Source organism: Myxine glutinosa, chromosome 4, assembly GCF_964187855.1.
Source record: "Myxine glutinosa chromosome 4, kmMyxGlut1.1, whole genome shotgun sequence".
In the NCBI taxonomy this organism is placed as follows: Eukaryota; Metazoa; Chordata; class Myxini; order Myxiniformes; family Myxinidae; genus Myxine; species Myxine glutinosa.
In genome coordinates, this window is record NC_136264.1 from 130,882,373 (window position 1) to 130,900,553 (window position 18,181).

Here is an 18,181-nt window from a genome sequence, read left to right on the forward strand (position 1 = left end):
GGGTGTTGCATCACAGGTTGTGCCGATCCTCAGTTGGACATTAAGCTGGGTTCATTTGTTTTATAGATTCTTTAAATATTGTCCTGTCAGCCCAAACGGTTAACACCGCTGGGTGACGATTGGCCGTAACGGTGCTTTACTCCGAGGTGCTTAGCCAAAACTGGCGGTGGGTCCGTCGTGCTAAAGTGCTTACCTGCACTGAGCTCACGGGGTTTTATCCGAAACCCACAGAACAAATAAACAACACAACAAATGAAATGCACAATAATGAATTTAATGAAATTAAATTCAACGAATAAAATGTCAAAATAAATGTTAAGGTAAATTAAATATTCGCTACTTCGAGGGATTCTCCAGCTGACACAAATACACAACAGGGGAATGATCAAAGTTATTTTGTTTAGTCAGCCGGTACTCAGCTCTGGTCCAAACTATGCCTGGGAGTTTGATGGTCGCTGCAGTCGGTGCAGTCACCCGCGCGGGAAACGCTCCAACAAATGGCGCCGAAAAACGCCCAGGCGTGAGCAAGCAGCCAACCAGCCCTTCGTCACTTCCACCGCCAAGCGAGACGTGGCTCTCTCCTCCCCAGAAAAGCACCACAGTCAACAACACCCCCTCATCTAACATTGCAAAAGTTCCTAAGCTCCGAAAAGCTCTCTTCACGAGCGCACCCGAGACAAAAGCGACCGCCTCAGACCAAAGGCAGAATGAGAGAGCAATATAGGAAGTGCTAGGATGGGCTAGGAGGAATATTGGAAGCTAAGAGGAAGATTCTTCTTCCTCCGAGCTCTCGAACCTTCTCGCTCTGACGTCACATTGTCCAATCATGCACTTCAGCGGTGAGGCCTCCGGGCCCTCTTGACCGCCCACCGATTCGCCACCTTTATTGGGCGGGGCCTTTTTCCTCTGGTGTTCATGTGGGCGGGCGTACTTGTCGATCGGCTCTGCTCAGGTTCTGTCGGCATACATGTCAGTCAGTTGTTGTTGTTGGCGTAACGAGGGTTTTTTTATGGCCAGCTTGTTATATTTGTAAAAATGTATGGAAAAACCACAGGAGGCAATCACATACCGGGGAAACTAATCTTAACCCTACCTAGTTAACACACGTTGTGAAGACACGTAAACGATCTTAAGCTCACAGTTTTTCTACTTACATACATTGAGATTGGCTTCCTACTCGCATGCGGTCCATGCTACCCTACACGATCCTATCTCCACTATGGCATTTCATCACCTACCCCCACAAACGTAACAATATGCATCCCAGACAAGATGGAACTCGCGCAGGGTGGGAGTTCCATCTTGTTTGCTAGCATTATTTGTTCAATTTGTGTCTTTCACATTAGTTGGTCTTTCTTGGTTTGTTTTTTTGGGATACAGGATTAAGGCTCATGGAAGAGCGAGAACACTGAACGGATCAGGATGCAACAGGAACAATACAATCTCATCTAATCTTGCATATCGTCACCTTCGTGCCATTCTTGCTCAAGTCGAATTTTATCGAAAATGACATTTTGTTATGCTGTGATTGGTTATTGTGTCTAGTTACTGTCAATTCATAATAGAATGTCTATACACGTTTTTTTCGCCTAAAAAAATGTGTTTGTTCAACTCCGTGCCATTTCTGCTTATCGAGTATTCGTGCCATTTCCGCTCATCGTATATCACCGAAATAATGACTCCTCCCATTAAATTCAACGAACCCTAACCCAGCTCGATAACTCTAATTAGAGATGACCTAAAAAAACTAGTGTATAAATGAAAACAAAGTCAATGTATTATAAATATTAATTTCTTGATTATTCGTTCCAAAGGGTCATCAGCATTTAGGTAGAACAACAACAACAACAACAACATGCATTTTAAGGCCATGTTCCCTGCTAGAGCGGGGGTTAGCCTTGCGGTCCCCATGACAATCTTCTCCATTGTCGGGCGTGAGGGGTGCGTCCACTAATGGAACGCCTCTCGCTTCCCAGATCGAGGGCCACGTGGTCAGGAGAACCTCGTCCCTTCTGGTTGCCCTGCCGTCCCACCGGGAGCGCTGGCAGGGTGTACTTCAAACTAAGCTTAAGTGTCAAGTGTTAAGTTCCTCCTTGCCCTCGCAAGGGAAAGGCTAGGGTCAAGCTCTTCCAAATTTCCAAACACTAGAAATCGGACGTCTCAAATTAATTAATTATTTGTTAATACATCTCAGTCGCCCGCGACCTCTCTAGCGCGGGCGTCGAACCAGTTCATTTCCGGGCGACCGGGCCGAGTATCGGCCCGGCCGTGGCCGAAGCCGTTGATTCCGCCGTAGCACGCTAACGCGTAGGCTCGCGCGCCCCTGGTCCGCCGGGGCTCCGCGGGTGTCCTACCGTGCCCGGCACTGCTGATCTCTCTTGCTTCCGGGAGTAGGTGCCGGTCCCCGGGGACGGAGTTCGCTGTCTAAACATGGTAGCGCTAGGCCAGTGGGACCGCCGGGACCCACGTGCACTCACAAGTTGTTCTGCGCGTGGGCGGCAGTATCAGACTGGGGCGCCCAAACGCTCCCCGGCTAAAGTTCATCCTGAAAGCGCCCACATTGTGCGGACAAACCAAGTCAAGGGCCACGTGGTCAGGAGAACCTCGTCCCTTCCGGTCACACTGTGCCTATCGGCCGGCCTCGAAGACCGAAATTGTGACGGTGTCACCCGCCGTAGCTTCTCCACTATGTAAGAACCTCGTCCCTTCCGGTCACACTGTGCCTATCGGCCGGCCTCGAAGACCGAAATTGTGACGGTGTCACCCGCCGTAGCTTCTCCACTCCACTATGTAAAGGTAGAACCATGAGCAATATTGTCTGTAGCACTTCTCCGTGCCATAATTGCCCAAGCCAAAATTGCTCACGGTGATTTGCCCAAGCCAAAATTGTTCACGGTGATTTATAATCTGTTATTTATAAATTTAGCTTAGTTACATGTTTCTCTACAATTGCATGCAATGATAATCTAGGTTTTCTTCACTTAACAGAATTTAAAATCAGTACTGATCCAGATGGCTGAAAAAAAAAACGTTTTTTGTGATTATGTCGTAAACGTTTTTTTCGACTTGAGCAAGGATGGCACGAGTTAGGGAATTTTAGCAAATTGTATTGACCATCTGTGAAAAAATTGCTTACCAAAAAATTTCTTCACTAACGTATTCATCTAGGTGTCTACTAACACCTATCAATTAGTGCAAACCCAAATCCTTGTGGAAAATTCTGGGGAGCCAATCAAAGTTCGGGTGCTCAGAGGGCCTGCGTGAAAAAATCGGAAAATTAACTTTTGCCAATATTGACTTGTGGGATGTCTAACTAGGGGTTTTTTGGGGTGCTGAATTGATTCCAACCATTATTTTTGAGAAAAAAACACCATGATCATATAAAATGTATTTCATTGACATTTTTAACAGAACTGTGCTCAATGGAAATGTTGCTTCGTCAGCTTTTACAACCTTATTCATCAAACTCCCCAGTATCTTCCTCACTCCTCTTGTCATCCAGCTGGTTTATGTTCAGGCAAGAGTTACCATGACAGATGCCGCAAGCAGAAATACACTTGACTCCTTGCTTTTTACAGCAGCACCTGAGTGAGCTGCAGTCCCCCGCACAGTTGCAGCTGGCAAACGTCAGGAGGTAGTCTGGTGCAATGGGGTCTGGAGAAGGGACTGGTGCATATCCTTGCTCAGTGAGTTGCCATCCATAGTCCCGGGCATCCAACGATGGACTTTGCAGCATCAGCCAGTCTCTAGTCTGGAGGTAAGCTCGGAGAGAGTGCTGTGCTGCAGCTCCTGTTGTCGGGGGGAGTTTCTCAGGTTTTATGCTCCCAGTAGCAGCTCGCTTGCTGAAGATGTCGAATCTCAAGTCTTCCAAGTCTTTGAAGGATTTCCCATGGAACATGAGCTTGAAAAGATCACAGCCTGCTTTAATGATATCACCTTTCTCAGCTCGGATGTCCATAAACACGTCCATTGCCCTCTCTGCTTCATCAGTCTTGCAGAGCTTGCTTAGCAAAGTTGGTTTGCTAAACCCAAAAATTGCAGACACTGTATCGCAGCCAGAGAAGCTGTGCAAGAAGATGAGATACCTCCGGTATATCTCTGGGAGGGCCTCCCGGATCTTTCCGACATCGTAAGATGTTTCTTTGGCTGTCGTGAGGAAGATCGGATGGTCTGCAACATGATGAATCAGCATAACCAGGACGTCTGTGTCCTCAGCCCTCACCTCGACAGGGGACTCTCTTGCCTCATCTAGAGCTGCGCGGACGATGGAGGTGTCGGCATCATCGGAGCATTGCTGTACACTGATTCCATTCCTACTAAATGTCTCAGCAAGGAGCAGAACGAGCTGGGCTTTGTTTTTCTTGTTATCGAGGAACTTTTCTCTTGCAATGATGATTTTGAGATCCAGACGAATCTGAATGTCACAGCATGCATTCTTTGTTCGTCTCATGTGGTCATGGTCCTTGGTGGAGCTGCCATATCCGTCAAAGACCACCGTTATCCGGAGGCGATGGCTCCCCATGGACTTCACAAACAGGAGGTAGCTCTCGGCAACATCCTTCCAAGTAAGGTTAGCCTCCCACTTGACATTGTGCAGGAGCCACCCACCATCAACCACAAGGCTTGTGCAGGGGGGTTGTTCGACAGGTGCCACACATGCCTTCAGGGACCTTGCTAGGGCAGCCTTGTATGGCTTTCGCAACTTTTGGTTTTTGTCAAACAGAGACATCGGTTTTGGCGTCAACTCAAAGCGCAGAGCTTCTTTGGTCTTGACTTCACGCTCACTGATGACAATGAGGCGGTTGAATAGCTTCAGTGAGTCAATGACCAGCTTCTCGCCATTGACTTTGGGTCCAGATCTGAGGCTTGCAAGTGATTTGGCCTTGTGTTTGGTTACCATTGCATCCACAACAGTTTTCCCATCCATCTTAGCCTGTATGGCTCTGCCAACTTCTTCTGCTTGATCAGCGTTGACTTGGTCTTCGGGAGTGCTGCTGAACCCAGTTGAGAAGGACACCAGAGTCTTCTTGTCCCGTGTGGCATCGAAAGGGTTGACTTCCTCCAACCACCCAACTATGGTGTTGACAGCATCGTTATCTCTCTTCATTTGGGCTCTTTTAACGTCGGTGTGGACAGGTACCCCACATTTGACCATGCTTCTTTCTAGCTCTTGGTGAATGAACGAGAAGTGGTTCAGAGTCTGAACCCAAGACCTATGAGAAGACTCATTCCGAAAGCGGCCTCTGTTTAGACAACCGGAGGATTTTGCCTCACGCATGAGTGTGGTTTCTATTGTGATGTCGGTCCATGTGCCTGACCATTCATGGTCTGAGAACCTGACTACATGGTTGCCGTACAAAGTGAACTTGGATAGAGTTTCCTGGAACATGGGACTCCCCTGTCGCTGATGCATCAGCTGTACATACACACCACACCACAACACTACACCGCGTTGGCAGCAACCCATAGCGGCAGCAACACACACACCTTCCTGTCACCGCGTCTAGACACACACTGGCAAGTGAACTGGGCGCATGTGGGGGAGTGGTACAGCGGGGGACGGGGGAGGGCAGCATGTGAGGGAGTGGGGGACGGGTGAGGGCAGCATGTGGGGGGAGTGGGGCAGCGTTGTATGCTGGTTTCAGCACAATTTGAACAATCTAAATCAATTGAGCCAAATTACCGCAAAACACAGTCTGAGATATCTAAAAATGTATCATATCAATATTTTACGGCCAGGGATTCATTTTTTCTCAAATCTAATGGTTGGAATCAATTCAGCACCCCAAAAAACCCCTAGTTAGACATCCCACAAGTCAATATTGGCAAAAGTTAATTTTCCGATTTTTTCGCGCAGGCCCTCTGAGCACCCGAACTTTGATTGGCTCCCCAGAATTTTCCACAAGGATTTGGGTTTGCACTAATTGATAGGTGTTAGTAGACACCTAGATGAATACGTTAGTGAAGAAATTTTTTGGTAAGCAATTTTTTCACAGATGGTCAATACAATTTGCTAAAATTCCCTAACTACATGGAAGGTGACGATATGATAAATTACAGCTCACATATCAAAGTCTCCAACAAGTAACAGCACTTACTGTTGTGAGGTGGATTGCCCTAAATCCTTCATCAAATTTCTGGAGGTGACACTCATTCACAATGTGATGAATAGTCTGACCTGGGTGACCACTATCATATACTGGGCTGTCTTTGAAATCCCATTTGTGGAGGTGGTGTAATGTCTCCTTACATGGAGATCCAAGTAATCGTACAGATACAGTACAGAGAGGGGGTGGGAGAGTTGGAGGACAACATCGAGGGAGACCTTCTTTTATCTATTTTTTTGTATCCAAGATCGAGGCTCATTAAGAGCTAACATTAATGACAAAAACATAAACGGACACATAAAACATATAATAAAGGGAGCGGGAGACAAGATGGGGAGAGAGAGGGAAGCACACAAGTACAACAGTAAAGAACAGGGACATCGGGAGATCTGTGGGAGGGAGAGGGCTTGGGGGGAAGGGGCATGAGAAAGGGGGGTGGGGTGGGAGAGGTATAAAACACATGGACACTGCTGGGACTTCCAGGAAAGAAGTCGGTATTTCAAAAAAGTGGATCTTGGGTGAATTAACGGGGGTAGAAAAAATCAAGGTTTTGGATGGGGAAAATAAGAGATGGTGGTGAACAGCTATTTGAAAGACCTGGAGGGAGGAATGGGACTGAAGAGAGTGTGGGAGTTTGTTCCAGAGGCAGGAGAAAAGAGGAATGAAAGAGTGAAGGTGAGCAGAGAGTCTTGATTTTGGCAGTTTCACCAGAAGAAGGTTGCTGGCAGATCTTGTGTGACCTGGAGGAATATTTGGGGGGCAGAGCACAGACAGAGCTGGGGGTGCTAGGAAATGGACAAAATGGGACAAGACCGCGTGGGTGGCTGCACGGACTGCAGGGACCATCAAGCTCTTGAGAGGAGTGGACATGGACAAAATGGGTGTGGTGATGAAGGAAGGGTCGGGCAGGACAAGATGGGTACAGAAGGAAATTTGGAGGAGGAGAGCTTGAGGGTAGACAGACAGACAATGGGCCCCATTTCATTTCCTGACTTTCCTTTACTTTACTCTAACAACTTACCTGGCAGAGAGAGAGAGCTATCAAATACCTATTTATCAGCTATGAGCTATCAGCTATCAAGTACCTCAGAGCTATATACCATATTCAGGCTAATGGAAGTTACATGATGATTGGATGTAAAAGCCCGGTATTCAAAAAAGTTTCTGCAGGCATGAGTTGCAGGGTGTTTCGCGGATCAGGAATAAATGGCCGAGGTCGAGCGAATACAAAGGTTAATATTAAAGCACTATTTCCATCTCTGTGGCTTTTAATTCTACATTGTTCCCTTTTCACTTTTGCATGTGCAATTTTGTAGCTCAACTTGTCCATTGTAAGTTAAATATGAATTTTGCACCTGAGAATGTGGAAAGGTTTCTGGCAACCCTGGACTCTTGACTCTGCAACGTCCTAAAAACCTGCTATGCTGCTCTTGCACTTCCTCTCTCTCTGCCATTTTCCCTGTCATTTACCCTAGGTCATCTTCCATGTGCTTGGAAACCAGCCAACATCACAGCAAAAGGTGCAAAAACTGATCCCCTCAACTACAGACCAATTAGTTTACTTCCAATCATCAGAAAAGTCATGGAATGCATCATCACAGTTGACAAATCATTCCTTTTCTCTGACAGCCTTATCTCAGATCATCAATTTGGATTCAGGCCTGGTCACTCTACTTTGCACATGCTGCTCCTACTCTCCCAACAATGGATGGAGGCCCTCAATATAAGTCATGAGATCATGGCCGTCTCTCTGGACATATCTCGACCTTTCGATGCAGTCAGGCATCATACTTTGCTCTCCCAACGCTCTGCCATTGGAATCCAAGGCCACCTCCACTCTTGGATAACTGACTTCCTCCACTCTCGTAGCCAACATGTGGCTTGAAATGGAATGTTTTCTTCTCCTCTCCCCGTCAAGGTTGGATCCTATCACTTTGCCACCACCAACAGGTCGGTGGTCTCTCCGTCTTCTGCCGCCTCATTGCTGATCTTGCACCCTCTTCCTTCTTCATCCTCTGCCCCATCCCAACCTCAGGTATCTGTTGGATGCACTCCTCGTGAAATTGGTGTTTGTTCTGGTGTTTGTTCCCCCTCCATCCCCTCCCTCACCTCAAATGGCCACACGGCTGACTCCGCACGTGAAAAAGCTGAATGCCTCAACTCTGTGTTTGCCTCTAAATCTTGTGTCCCAAACCCATCCCTCTCTGTACCCAGTCGTACCCAGCTGCTCCTGGACTCTGTGTCCTTTCCTCCTGACAAGGTGGAAAAGTTTCTGTCAACCCTCGACTCGGATTCTGCAACTGGACCTGACGGCATCAGCCCACGGGTCCTAAAATCCTGTTCTTCCGCTCTTTCACTCCCTCTCTCTGTTCTCTTCACCCTCTCTTTTGCTCAAGGTCATCTTCCATCTGCTTGGAAATCTGCCAACATCACCGCTTTGCACAAAAAAGGTGCAAAAACAGATCCCAGCAACTACAGACCAATCAGCCTTCTCCCAATTATCAGCAAAGTCATGGAATCCATCATTGCTTCAGATATGAAATCTTTCCTCTTCTCCAATGGTTTGATCTCTGATCATCAATTTGGTTTCAGACCTGGACACCACTCTGGACATGCTGCTTCTGCTTTCTCAACAATGGATGGAGGTCCTCAATGCCAAACAGGAAATTAGAGCAGTCTCCCTTGACATATCACGTGCCTTCGATACGGTCTGGCACCCCGCTCTGCTCACCAAACTCTCCTCTTTTGGTATCCATGGAAATCTCCACGCATGGCTGGCGGACTTCCTCTCTAGTCGTAGTCAATGTGTGGCCCTGAATGGGTTTCTCTCATCTCCTCTTCCTGTTCAGGCTGGAGTTCCACAAGGCAGTGTTCTGGGCCCTGTGCTTTTTCTGGTCTTCATCAATGATCTCTCTGACTCTCTTGAAAATCCTCTGTATCTCTTTGCTGATGACTCTACTCTCTGTCACTCCATTCTTCATCCCTCAGATCGGCAGTCTGCAGCCTTCTCACTCTCTGCAGACCTGGACAAAATCACAGACTGGGCAAACAAGTGGAACATGTCTTTCAATCCTGACAAATCTCACACTCTTACGATGTCTCTCCGAAAAGACCGACTGGACAACCCTCCCATCCACTTTCTGAATTATCCTCTCCAAGAAGTTCTGTCACTCAAGCATTTGGGTCTCACTATCTGCCATGATCTTTCCTGGGAAAACCACATTTCAAATCTGGCCTCCAAAGCCAGTCGCCGACTGGGCATCCTCCGTCGTGCGAAGTCCTTCCTTGGCATACCTGAGCTCCTCACCACATACAAGGCTTTCATCCGCAGCTCAATGGAATACTGCTCTCCCCTCTGGGCTGGTGCTCCTGCCTCACACCTAGCTCGTCTTCACGCTGTTGAAACCAAAGCATTCAGAATCATTGGAATCTCCCGCGATGAAGCTAACTCCAAGGGCCTCTCACTCACTCACCGCAGGCAGGTTGGTGGTCATTCCGTCTTCTACCGACTCCTCTCTGGCCTTGCCCCCTCAGCTCTCTCTGGGCTCTGTCCCGCAAATATTCCTACAGGTCGCACAAGATCTGCCTGCAACCCTCTTATGGTCAAACTGCCAAAATCAAGACTCTCTGCTCACCTTCACTCCTTCATTCCTCTTTTCTCCCGCCTCTGGAACAAACTCCCTCACTCTCTTCAATCCCATTCCACCCTCCAGGTCTTTAAAACAGCTGTTCACCACCATCTCTTATCTTCCCCCATCCAAAACCTTGATCTTTTCTACCCCTGCTAATTTCACCCCAATTCCACTTTTTTGAAATACCAACTTCTGTCCTGGAAGTCCTTGGTGTCCTTGTGTTTTATACTTCTCCCTCCCCCCCCCCCCCCCCTTCCCACGCCTCCTCCCCCCAAAGCCCTCTCCCTTCCACACATCTCCCTGCTCTCAAATGTTGTGTTTGTGTGCTTCCCCTTCTCTCCCCATCTTGTTTTCCGCTCCCTCTTTTTATATATTTTGTTTCTGGTTGATTTGTTTGTGAAGTAAATGTTAGCTCTTTCACGAGCCTCGATTCAGTATGCCAAAAAAAAAAAAAAAACCCTAAATCCAGACCCACTGCTCACCTCCACTCATTCATTACTCTTTTTTCCACCTGTGGAACCACCTTCCACACGATCTTCGATCTCATTTTTCCCTCCATGTGTTCAAGACATCTGTTCACCACCATCTCAGATCATCCCCCATCCAAAGCCATGATTTTTTTCTACACCCATTAAACCACCCTTCCAGAAACTTTGCTTTTGTATCCATCTTGTCCACCCCTTGTGTTCTCCCTTACGCGTCATCTTTACCTGCATCCCTTGTTTGTTTGTCACCGTCTACGTTCTCCCTCTGCCCTGCTATTGGTGTTTCCCCCTTCTCATGCTGTTCCCTTTGTTATGGTGCGTCCTCATCTGTTCTGGCCCTGGGTCATAGCTCCAGCCCCTCCAGGAGCCTTGAACATGTATTAAAAAAAAACATTTTTGATCGTTTTTTTGCACACCTCAGTTCGGTTCGAAATTCATATTTAACATCAAAACACCAGCCCATGATGAGGCCAAACGGAGCTTCGGTATTTCGATAAAATATTTAATACAGTGTATCGTGGCCGCGACGGTGTTGTTAGTGGTTGTTCCACATTGCGTCGAGGCAAGTTAATAGAAAGGAAATTAAATAAACAAGAGTGGAAAGTATAACGGAGTAGTGCTCGGGATTCTTCTATAGTTCTGGTATGTACGGTGGGTGGGCGTCAGACACAGAACAAACCTCCGGAAGTGCTCCAGGAGACGGAATGAACAAGCTGTTAGCTGTTTGAAGAGCGAACGATTCCCCGACTGTAAGAAGGAATGAATGAACGAACGAACTAAACGTTGCTGTGTAAGAGTCCAAGTGAAGTTGCGGGGCTGCCGGGGCATGACAGGTCAGAGGTATCCCCACGTCCGCCTCGGGTACCCCTTGTTTTGATTATTGCGCCATCACAGTGCAGTGCTTCAACAGAAACGCCGCCTTGTTTGAAAATACAGTCGTTGGACCACATTAGTAAACACAAAAACAGCCTTGTAGCATACTGTACTGCTTGAGCATTGACTTACCTTTCAGTTTCACCAAGTCCAGATTGCTTGGGTCGGGACTCGGGGCTCGGGGACGGGGTTGGGGTGGGGGAGGTGGGGCAGTTGGGGGGTGGGGGGAGTGGGGGCAGGGTGTGAGTGAGGAGAGATTATACATTCGTTATTATTGTTGCCAAATGATAAATTATGAAACGATATTAATGTTGTTAATATTATTAGTATTAATTAATATGTTTTGTTACAATGTTATTATTTTTGCTATTTATTTTGTAATTAGAATGCTATGCCGTGGAAGGACCTATTAAGCTGCTCTATACACCTCAACATGGCGCGCGTTTAGAAACATGGGAATTGTTCCGGATTCTTTATGGTGAATCAGTCTAATGAACTCAGACGATCAGAACGATCATTTCGGTGTATCATGTTCTACATCCGAAAGCTCCAGTGAATTCCACGAAAAACTTGCCCCACACACACACACACACACACACACACACACACACACACACACACACACACACACAACTCAGCCATTTAATATTTATGGATTCATGCCATTAACTTACTAACTTACCTTTCACCAACCTGTTTAAATAAAGCCATTCGAGCGCATCCAAGTGCTGTTGTTGCAGGACACAAAACCTTCTACTTTATTAATCGCCTATTTCATTTGTGAGTGCTTAATTAACAACCTAAATCATTAACTAGACTGCTGTTCAACTAACAACGACCTATAACCCACTGTTTCCGTTGGATTTTTATCACTATCTTGGTCCCAATAACCACTGCTGTTTAAATTACCTTCTGCTCTATCTTAACAACTTGTTTAAATAACCTTCTGGTCTATCTTAACAACTTGTTTAAATAACCTTCTGCTCTATCTTAACAACTTGTTTAAATAACCTTCTGGTCTATCCTACCAACTTATTTAAATAACCTTCTGGTCTATCTTACCAACCTGTTTAAATAACTTTCTGCTCTATCTTAACAACCTAAATCAATGTTTAAATAACCTTCTGCTGTTGTTTCACTAACTATTTGGTGTTTCTAACCACCTACAGATGGCTGTTTGCTGTTACATGAACTCTGCTCGAGGCTGAGCTCCGTTCCATTATTGCATCACTTGGCTGTGTTCAGCTTGACAATAATGAAACATAAGCCTCGCTGGTCGTTTTGAATTACTCGGTCGTGCTCAGGTGTGTCCTAACCTGACCAAACTGTGCTGTGCTTGCTGTTCTCGTAGGAGGAAGCGTTTGCGGGTGCTGCTCTGGCTCGTAGCGGGCCACGTTCCCGTGGCTGAATCTAGGCATGGGCCCAGACGTTCAGGAAGAGGCACAGGTCCTCACCCGCACCAGATTCTCCCATGGCAACTCCTGGAAGCATTATACAGCGGGATGCTCTGCCGCCCTTGCAAACATCCTGCTCACCTTCCCCGTTAACAAGACCATGTTTCGGCAACAGCTGCAGGGCCTGCGGGTCACGTCGGCCTTGTGCCAGCTGCGCAGCGAGGGTCTCCGGCAACTCTACCGTGGACTTCTCCCACCCGTTCTGCAGAAGACCACCACACTCGCGCTCATGTTCGGCCTCTACGAGGACTTGTCGTTGACGCTGTTGGACGCCGTGCCCGACGGCACCCCGTCCGTCGCCGTGCGCAGCCTCGCCGCGGTGCTCGCCGGCTCTGTGGAAGCCGCGTTCATGCCGTTCGAGCGAGTGCAGGTGCTGCTGCAGGACAGAAAACATTGCGTCCGTTTTTACAACACCCTGGATGCCTTTAAGCAACTGCGGAAGTACGGTCTGAAGGAGTACTACCGCGGTTTGACGCCGGTGCTCCTCCGCAATGGGCCGAGCAACGCGCTCTTCTTTGGACTGCGTGGCCCCATCAAGGAGTGCCTGCCGACGGCGTCATCACCAGGCAGGCATCTTCTCAATGACTTGTTCTGTGGAGGCCTGCTGGGTGCGCTGCTCAGCACGGCCTTCTACCCGGTGAATGTGGTGAAGGTGCGCATGCAGTCCGAGATCGGAGGAGAGTTCCGCGGCTTTAGCCACGTTTTCTCGCTCATCTGGCATGAGAGGCAGCGGAATGTCTCGTACCTATTTCGGGGCGTTCACCTCAACTACCAGCGGTCCCTGTTGTCTTGGGGCATAATTAACGCGACATTTGAGCTCGTGCTAAAGCTCTTATGATGGTCTTGGTGGGGGCTTCCTGGAACATGATCTCAAGCAATCGATTATTGTATCACCAACGTGGTGTCTTATGGGTAAATTAAATAAAATTATTAGTTCCTGAGCTTTCGTAACCGTTTTGGACCTGCTGATTTTATCCCCTTTTTAAACCCCAAACGTGGTGTTGTGACCGTTCTTTCCAAATTGAGACGTAGCAAGTCCGGAGCAATATGTTGGGACGGTTCAGGATAGTAGGGCTTATTTGGGTTTTTTTGTGCACAGGTCGTTTGTCTTCTGTGTCGGAGTTGGTTTGGTGTTCTGTGGACAGGTTGGTTTTGGTGGTTCCTGACATTCAACACTACTGTTGCCATGAGGTCATAGGTCATGGTGAGGCTTAAGATTTTTGAATCCTTTGGCCAATAATGGAGTATGATATTACAGTACGTACTTTAACATAAACGTTGTGCCATTCTTTATATGTCGAGCTTTCCTTTTGTTCCTGTTTGGATGCTGAAAATGATGCCACCATTAATTACCATGACTACCTTCCTAGTGAGTTACAATCTCAACTATTACTTTTTGTCCTGTTTAAAATATTACTCTGTTTTGTACAGTATACGATACACTCCATTGGTGTAATGAAGTGAATAAAACCGCTGTTCTCAAAACATTTCTTGATATCCATATCTTGTGTGCATGCAGCAGTCATTCTAAATCATTGAGACATACTTCAGACAGGGGTTAAGCAATTGGCTAATCCAAGAGGTTGGTGCAGAGGTAGCATACTTCCCTTTGAGCTATGTGGTCTGTGTTCCATTCGTAACTTGATGAGAAACTGTCAAATCATTGTTTCCAAGGCAGGCTGACAGCTAGAACACCTGGCTTGAAAAGGTCAATAAGCTGGGTGTCCAATGAAAAGGTCAATAAGCCAGCATTTGCTGATGGACATATTGAAGATTCCTCACTGGCCCCCTGTAAAAATGATCAATTCCTGCCCAAATCAGCTTCAGTTAGTCGTCTGGCCAGAGTATTCAGTTCGTGAAAGACTTCAAACATTCCCCACCCAACCTCACAAGGTGGAATTCGCTGTGGCTGGCAAAGTAGTTATTTGAATGATTGGTGTAATAAATTACTAATAATGACTGCACTGTGGTCACAACCTGCGACAAGAAATATGACGGTTTTCCCATGTGAATGAATTAAATTGGATGGAGCCATGTCTGTTCCGTGTTTCCATGTGAATGAATTAAATGGGATGGAGCCATGTCTGTCCCGTGTTCCCATGTGAATGAACAAGATTAGATTGAGCCGTGCGTTTTGTGTTTCCAGGTGAATGAATTAGATGGAGCCGTGTCTGTCCAGTGTTCCCATGTGAATGAACAAGATTAGATGGAGCCATGTCTGTCCAGTGTTCCCATGTGAATGAACAAGATTAGATGGAGCCATGTCTGTCCAGTATTCCCATGTGAATGAACAAGATTAGATGGAGCCGTGTCTGTTCCGTGTTCCCATGTGAATGACCACGATTAGATGGAGCCGTGTCTGTCCAGTGTTCCCATGTGAATGAACAAGATTAGATGGAGCCATGTCTGTCCAGTGTTCCCATATTAATGAACAAGATTAGATGGAGCCGTGTCTGTTCTGTGTTCCCATGTGAATGAACAACATTAGATGGAGCCGTGTCTGTCCAGTGTTCCCATGTGAATGAACAAGATTAGATGGAGCCATGTCTGTCCAGTGTTCCCATATTAATGAACAAGATTAGATGGAGCCGTGTCTGTTCTGTGTTCCCATGTGAATGAACAACATTAGATGGAGCCGTGTCTGTCCAGTGTTCCCATGTGAATGAACAAGATTAGATGGAGCCGTGTCTGTCCAGTGTTCCCATATGAATGAACAAGATTAGATGGAGCCATGTCTGTCCAGTGTTCCCATGTGAATGAACAAGATTAGATGGAGCCATGTCTGTCAAGTGTTCCCATGTGAATGAACAAGATTAGATGGAGCCATGTCTGTCCAGTATTCCCATGTGAATGAACAAGATTAGATGGAGCCGTGTCTGTTCCGTTTTTCCATGTGAATGAACAAGATTAGATGGAGCCATGTCTCTTCCGTGTTCCCATGTGAATGAACAAGATTAGATGGAGCCATGTCTGTCCAGTATTCCCATGTGAATGAACAAGATTAGATGGAGCCGTGTCTGTTCCGTGTTTCCATGTGAATGAACAAGATTAGATGGAGCCATGTCTCTTCCGTGTTCCCATGTGAATGAACAAGATTAGATGGAGCCGTGTCTGTTCCGTGTTTCCATGTGAATGAACAAGATTAGATGGAGCCATGTCTGTTCCGTGTTTCCATATGAATGAACAAGATTAGATGGAGCCATGTCTGTTCCGTGTTCCCATGTGAATGACCACGATTAGATGGAGCCATGTCTGTTCCGTGTTTCCACATGAATGAACAAGATTAGATGGAGCCATGTCTGTCCAGTATTCCCATATGAATGAACAAGATTAGATGGAGCCATGTCTGTTCCGTGTTTCCATATGAATGAACAAGATTAGATGGAGCCATGTCTGTTCCGTGTTTCCATATGAATGAACAAGATTAGATGGAGCCATGTCTGTTCCGTGTTCCCATGTGAATGAACAAGATTAGATGCCGCCATGTCTGTTCCGTGTTTCCATGTGAATGAACAAAATTAGATGGAGCCCTGTCTGTCCAGTGTTCCCATGTGAATGAACAAGATTAGATGGAGCCGTGTCTGTTCCGTGTTCCCATGTGAATGACCACGATTAGATGGAGCCATGTCTGTTCCGTGTTTCCATGTGAATGAACAAGATTAGATGGTGCCATGTCTGTTCCGTGTTCCCATGTGAATGAACAAGATTAGATGGAACCATGTCTGTTCCGTGTTCCCATGTGAATGAACAAGATTAGATGGAGCCATGTCTGTTCCGTGTTCCCATGTGAATGGACAAGATTAGATGGAGCCATGTCTGTTCCGTGTTTCCATGTGAATGAACAAGATTAGATGGAGCCATGTCTGTTCCGTGTTCCCATGTGAATGAACAAGATTAGATGGAGCCATGTCTGTCCAGTATTCCCATGTGAATGAACAAGATTAGATGGAGCCGTGTCTGTTCCGTGTTTCCATGTGAATGAACAAGATTAGATGGAGCCATGTCTCTTCCGTGTTCCCATGTGAATGAACAAGATTAGATGGAGCCATGTCTGTTCAGTGTTCCCATGTGAATGAACAAGATTAGATGGAGCCATGTCTGTTCTGTGTTCCCATGTGAATGAACAAGACTAGATGGAGCCGTGTCTGTTCCGTGTTTCCATGTGAATGAACAAGATTAGATGGAGCCATGTCTGTTCCGTGTTTCCACATGAATGAACAAGATTAGATGGAGCCATGTCTGTCCAGTATTCCCATATGAATGAACAAGATTAGATGGAGCCATGTCTGTCCCGTGTTCCCATATGAATGAACAAGATTAGATGGAGCCAAGTCTGTTCCGTGTTCCCATGTGAATGAACACGATTAGATGGAGCCGTGTCTGTCCACTGTTCCCATTTGAATGAACAAGATTAGATGGAGCCGTGTCTGTCCAGTGTTCCCATGTGAATGAACAAGATTAGATGGAGCGATGTCTGTTCCGTGTTCCCATGTGAATGAACAAGATTAGATGGAGCCATGTCTGTTCCGTGTTCCCGTGTGAATGAACAAGATTAGATGGAGCCGGTTCTCTCCAGTGTTCCCATGTGAATGAACAAGATTATATGGAGCCATGTCTGTTCCGTGTTTCCATATGAATGAACAAGATTAGATGGAGCCATGTCTGTTCCGTGTTTCCATATGAATGAACAAGATTAGATGGAGCCATGTCTGTTCCGTGTTTCCATATGAATGAACAAGATTAGATGGAGCCATGTCTGTTCCGTGTTCCCATGTGAATGAACAAGATTAGATGGCGCCATGTCTGTTCCGTGTTTCCATGTGAATGAACAAAATTAGATGGAGCCCTGTCTGTCCAGTGTTCCCATGTGAATGAACAAGATTAGATGGAGCCGTGTCTGTCCAGTGTTCCCATGTGAATGAAGAAGATTATATGGAGCCATGTCTGTTCTGTGTTCCCGTGTGAATGAACAAGATTAGATGGAGCCGTGTCTGTTCCGTGTTTCCAAATGAATGAACAAGATTAGATGGAGCCATGTCTGTTCCGTGTTTCCATATGAATGAACAAGATTAGATGGAGCCGTGTCTGTCCAGTGTTTCCATGTGAATGAACAAGATTAGATGGAGCCGTGTCTGTTCCGTGTTCCCATGTGAATGAACAAGATTAGATGGAGCCATGTCTATTCCGTGTTTCCATATGAATGAACAAGATTATATGGAGCCATGTCTGTTCCATGTTTCCATGTGAATAAACAAAATTAGATGGAGCCGTGTCTGTTCCATGTTTCCATGTGAATGAACAAGATGAGATGGAGCCATGTCTATCCAGTGTTTCCATGTGAATGAACAAGATTAGATGGAGCCATGTCTGTTCCGTGTTTCCATGTGAATGAACAAGATTAGATGGAGCCGTGTCTGTCCAGTGTTCCCATGTGAATGAACAAGTTTAGATGGAGCCATGTCTGTCCAGTGTTCCCATGTGAATGAACAAGATTAGATGGAGCCATGTCTGTTCCATGTTCCCATGTGAATGCAGAAGATTAGATGGAGCCATGTCTGTCCCGTGTTCCCATGTCAATGAAGAAACAAATGTGAGTGTGGTCCGGTAGTTGTCCAAATAATGGATACGCA

At 46.5% G+C, this 18,181-nt stretch overlaps 1 protein-coding gene and 1 long non-coding RNA gene across 5 annotated transcripts; one reads left to right on the top strand and one right to left on the bottom strand.

Annotated features, from left to right (window-relative positions):
- Nucleotides 1-258: 258 nt before the first annotated feature.
- On the bottom strand, nucleotides 259-11,274 carry LOC137425217 (uncharacterized). Its single transcript, XR_010984075.2, has 2 exons — nucleotides 11,230-11,274; nucleotides 259-955 (listed from the first exon to the last, which is right to left on the bottom strand). It is a non-coding gene; the product is annotated as an uncharacterized LOC137425217 (long non-coding RNA).
- Nucleotides 10,882-14,036, top strand: LOC137425216 (mitochondrial nicotinamide adenine dinucleotide transporter SLC25A51). Of its 4 annotated transcripts, none has more exons than XM_068113410.2 (2): nucleotides 10,882-10,973; nucleotides 12,449-14,036. In XM_068113410.2, exon 2 carries the CDS (start codon nucleotides 12,514-12,516, stop codon nucleotides 13,387-13,389), a length of 876 nt encoding a protein of 291 aa, XP_067969511.1. In that variant the 5' UTR covers nucleotides 10,882-10,973; nucleotides 12,449-12,513; the 3' UTR covers nucleotides 13,390-14,036. The 4 variants fall into 4 exon arrangements, with proteins under 4 accessions (XP_067969511.1, XP_067969509.1, XP_067969510.1 ...); XM_068113408.2 differs by having other exon boundaries at nucleotides 10,896-11,057; XM_068113409.2 differs by having other exon boundaries at nucleotides 10,924-11,064.
- The last annotated feature ends 4,145 nt before the right edge of the window (nucleotides 14,037-18,181 follow it).

What these genes read in the sequence shown, in the direction of transcription:
- LOC137425216 (XM_068113410.2), top strand. Translation starts at nt 12,514, where the DNA reads ATGGGCCCAGACGTTCAGGAAGAGGCACAGGTCCTCACCCGCACCAGA.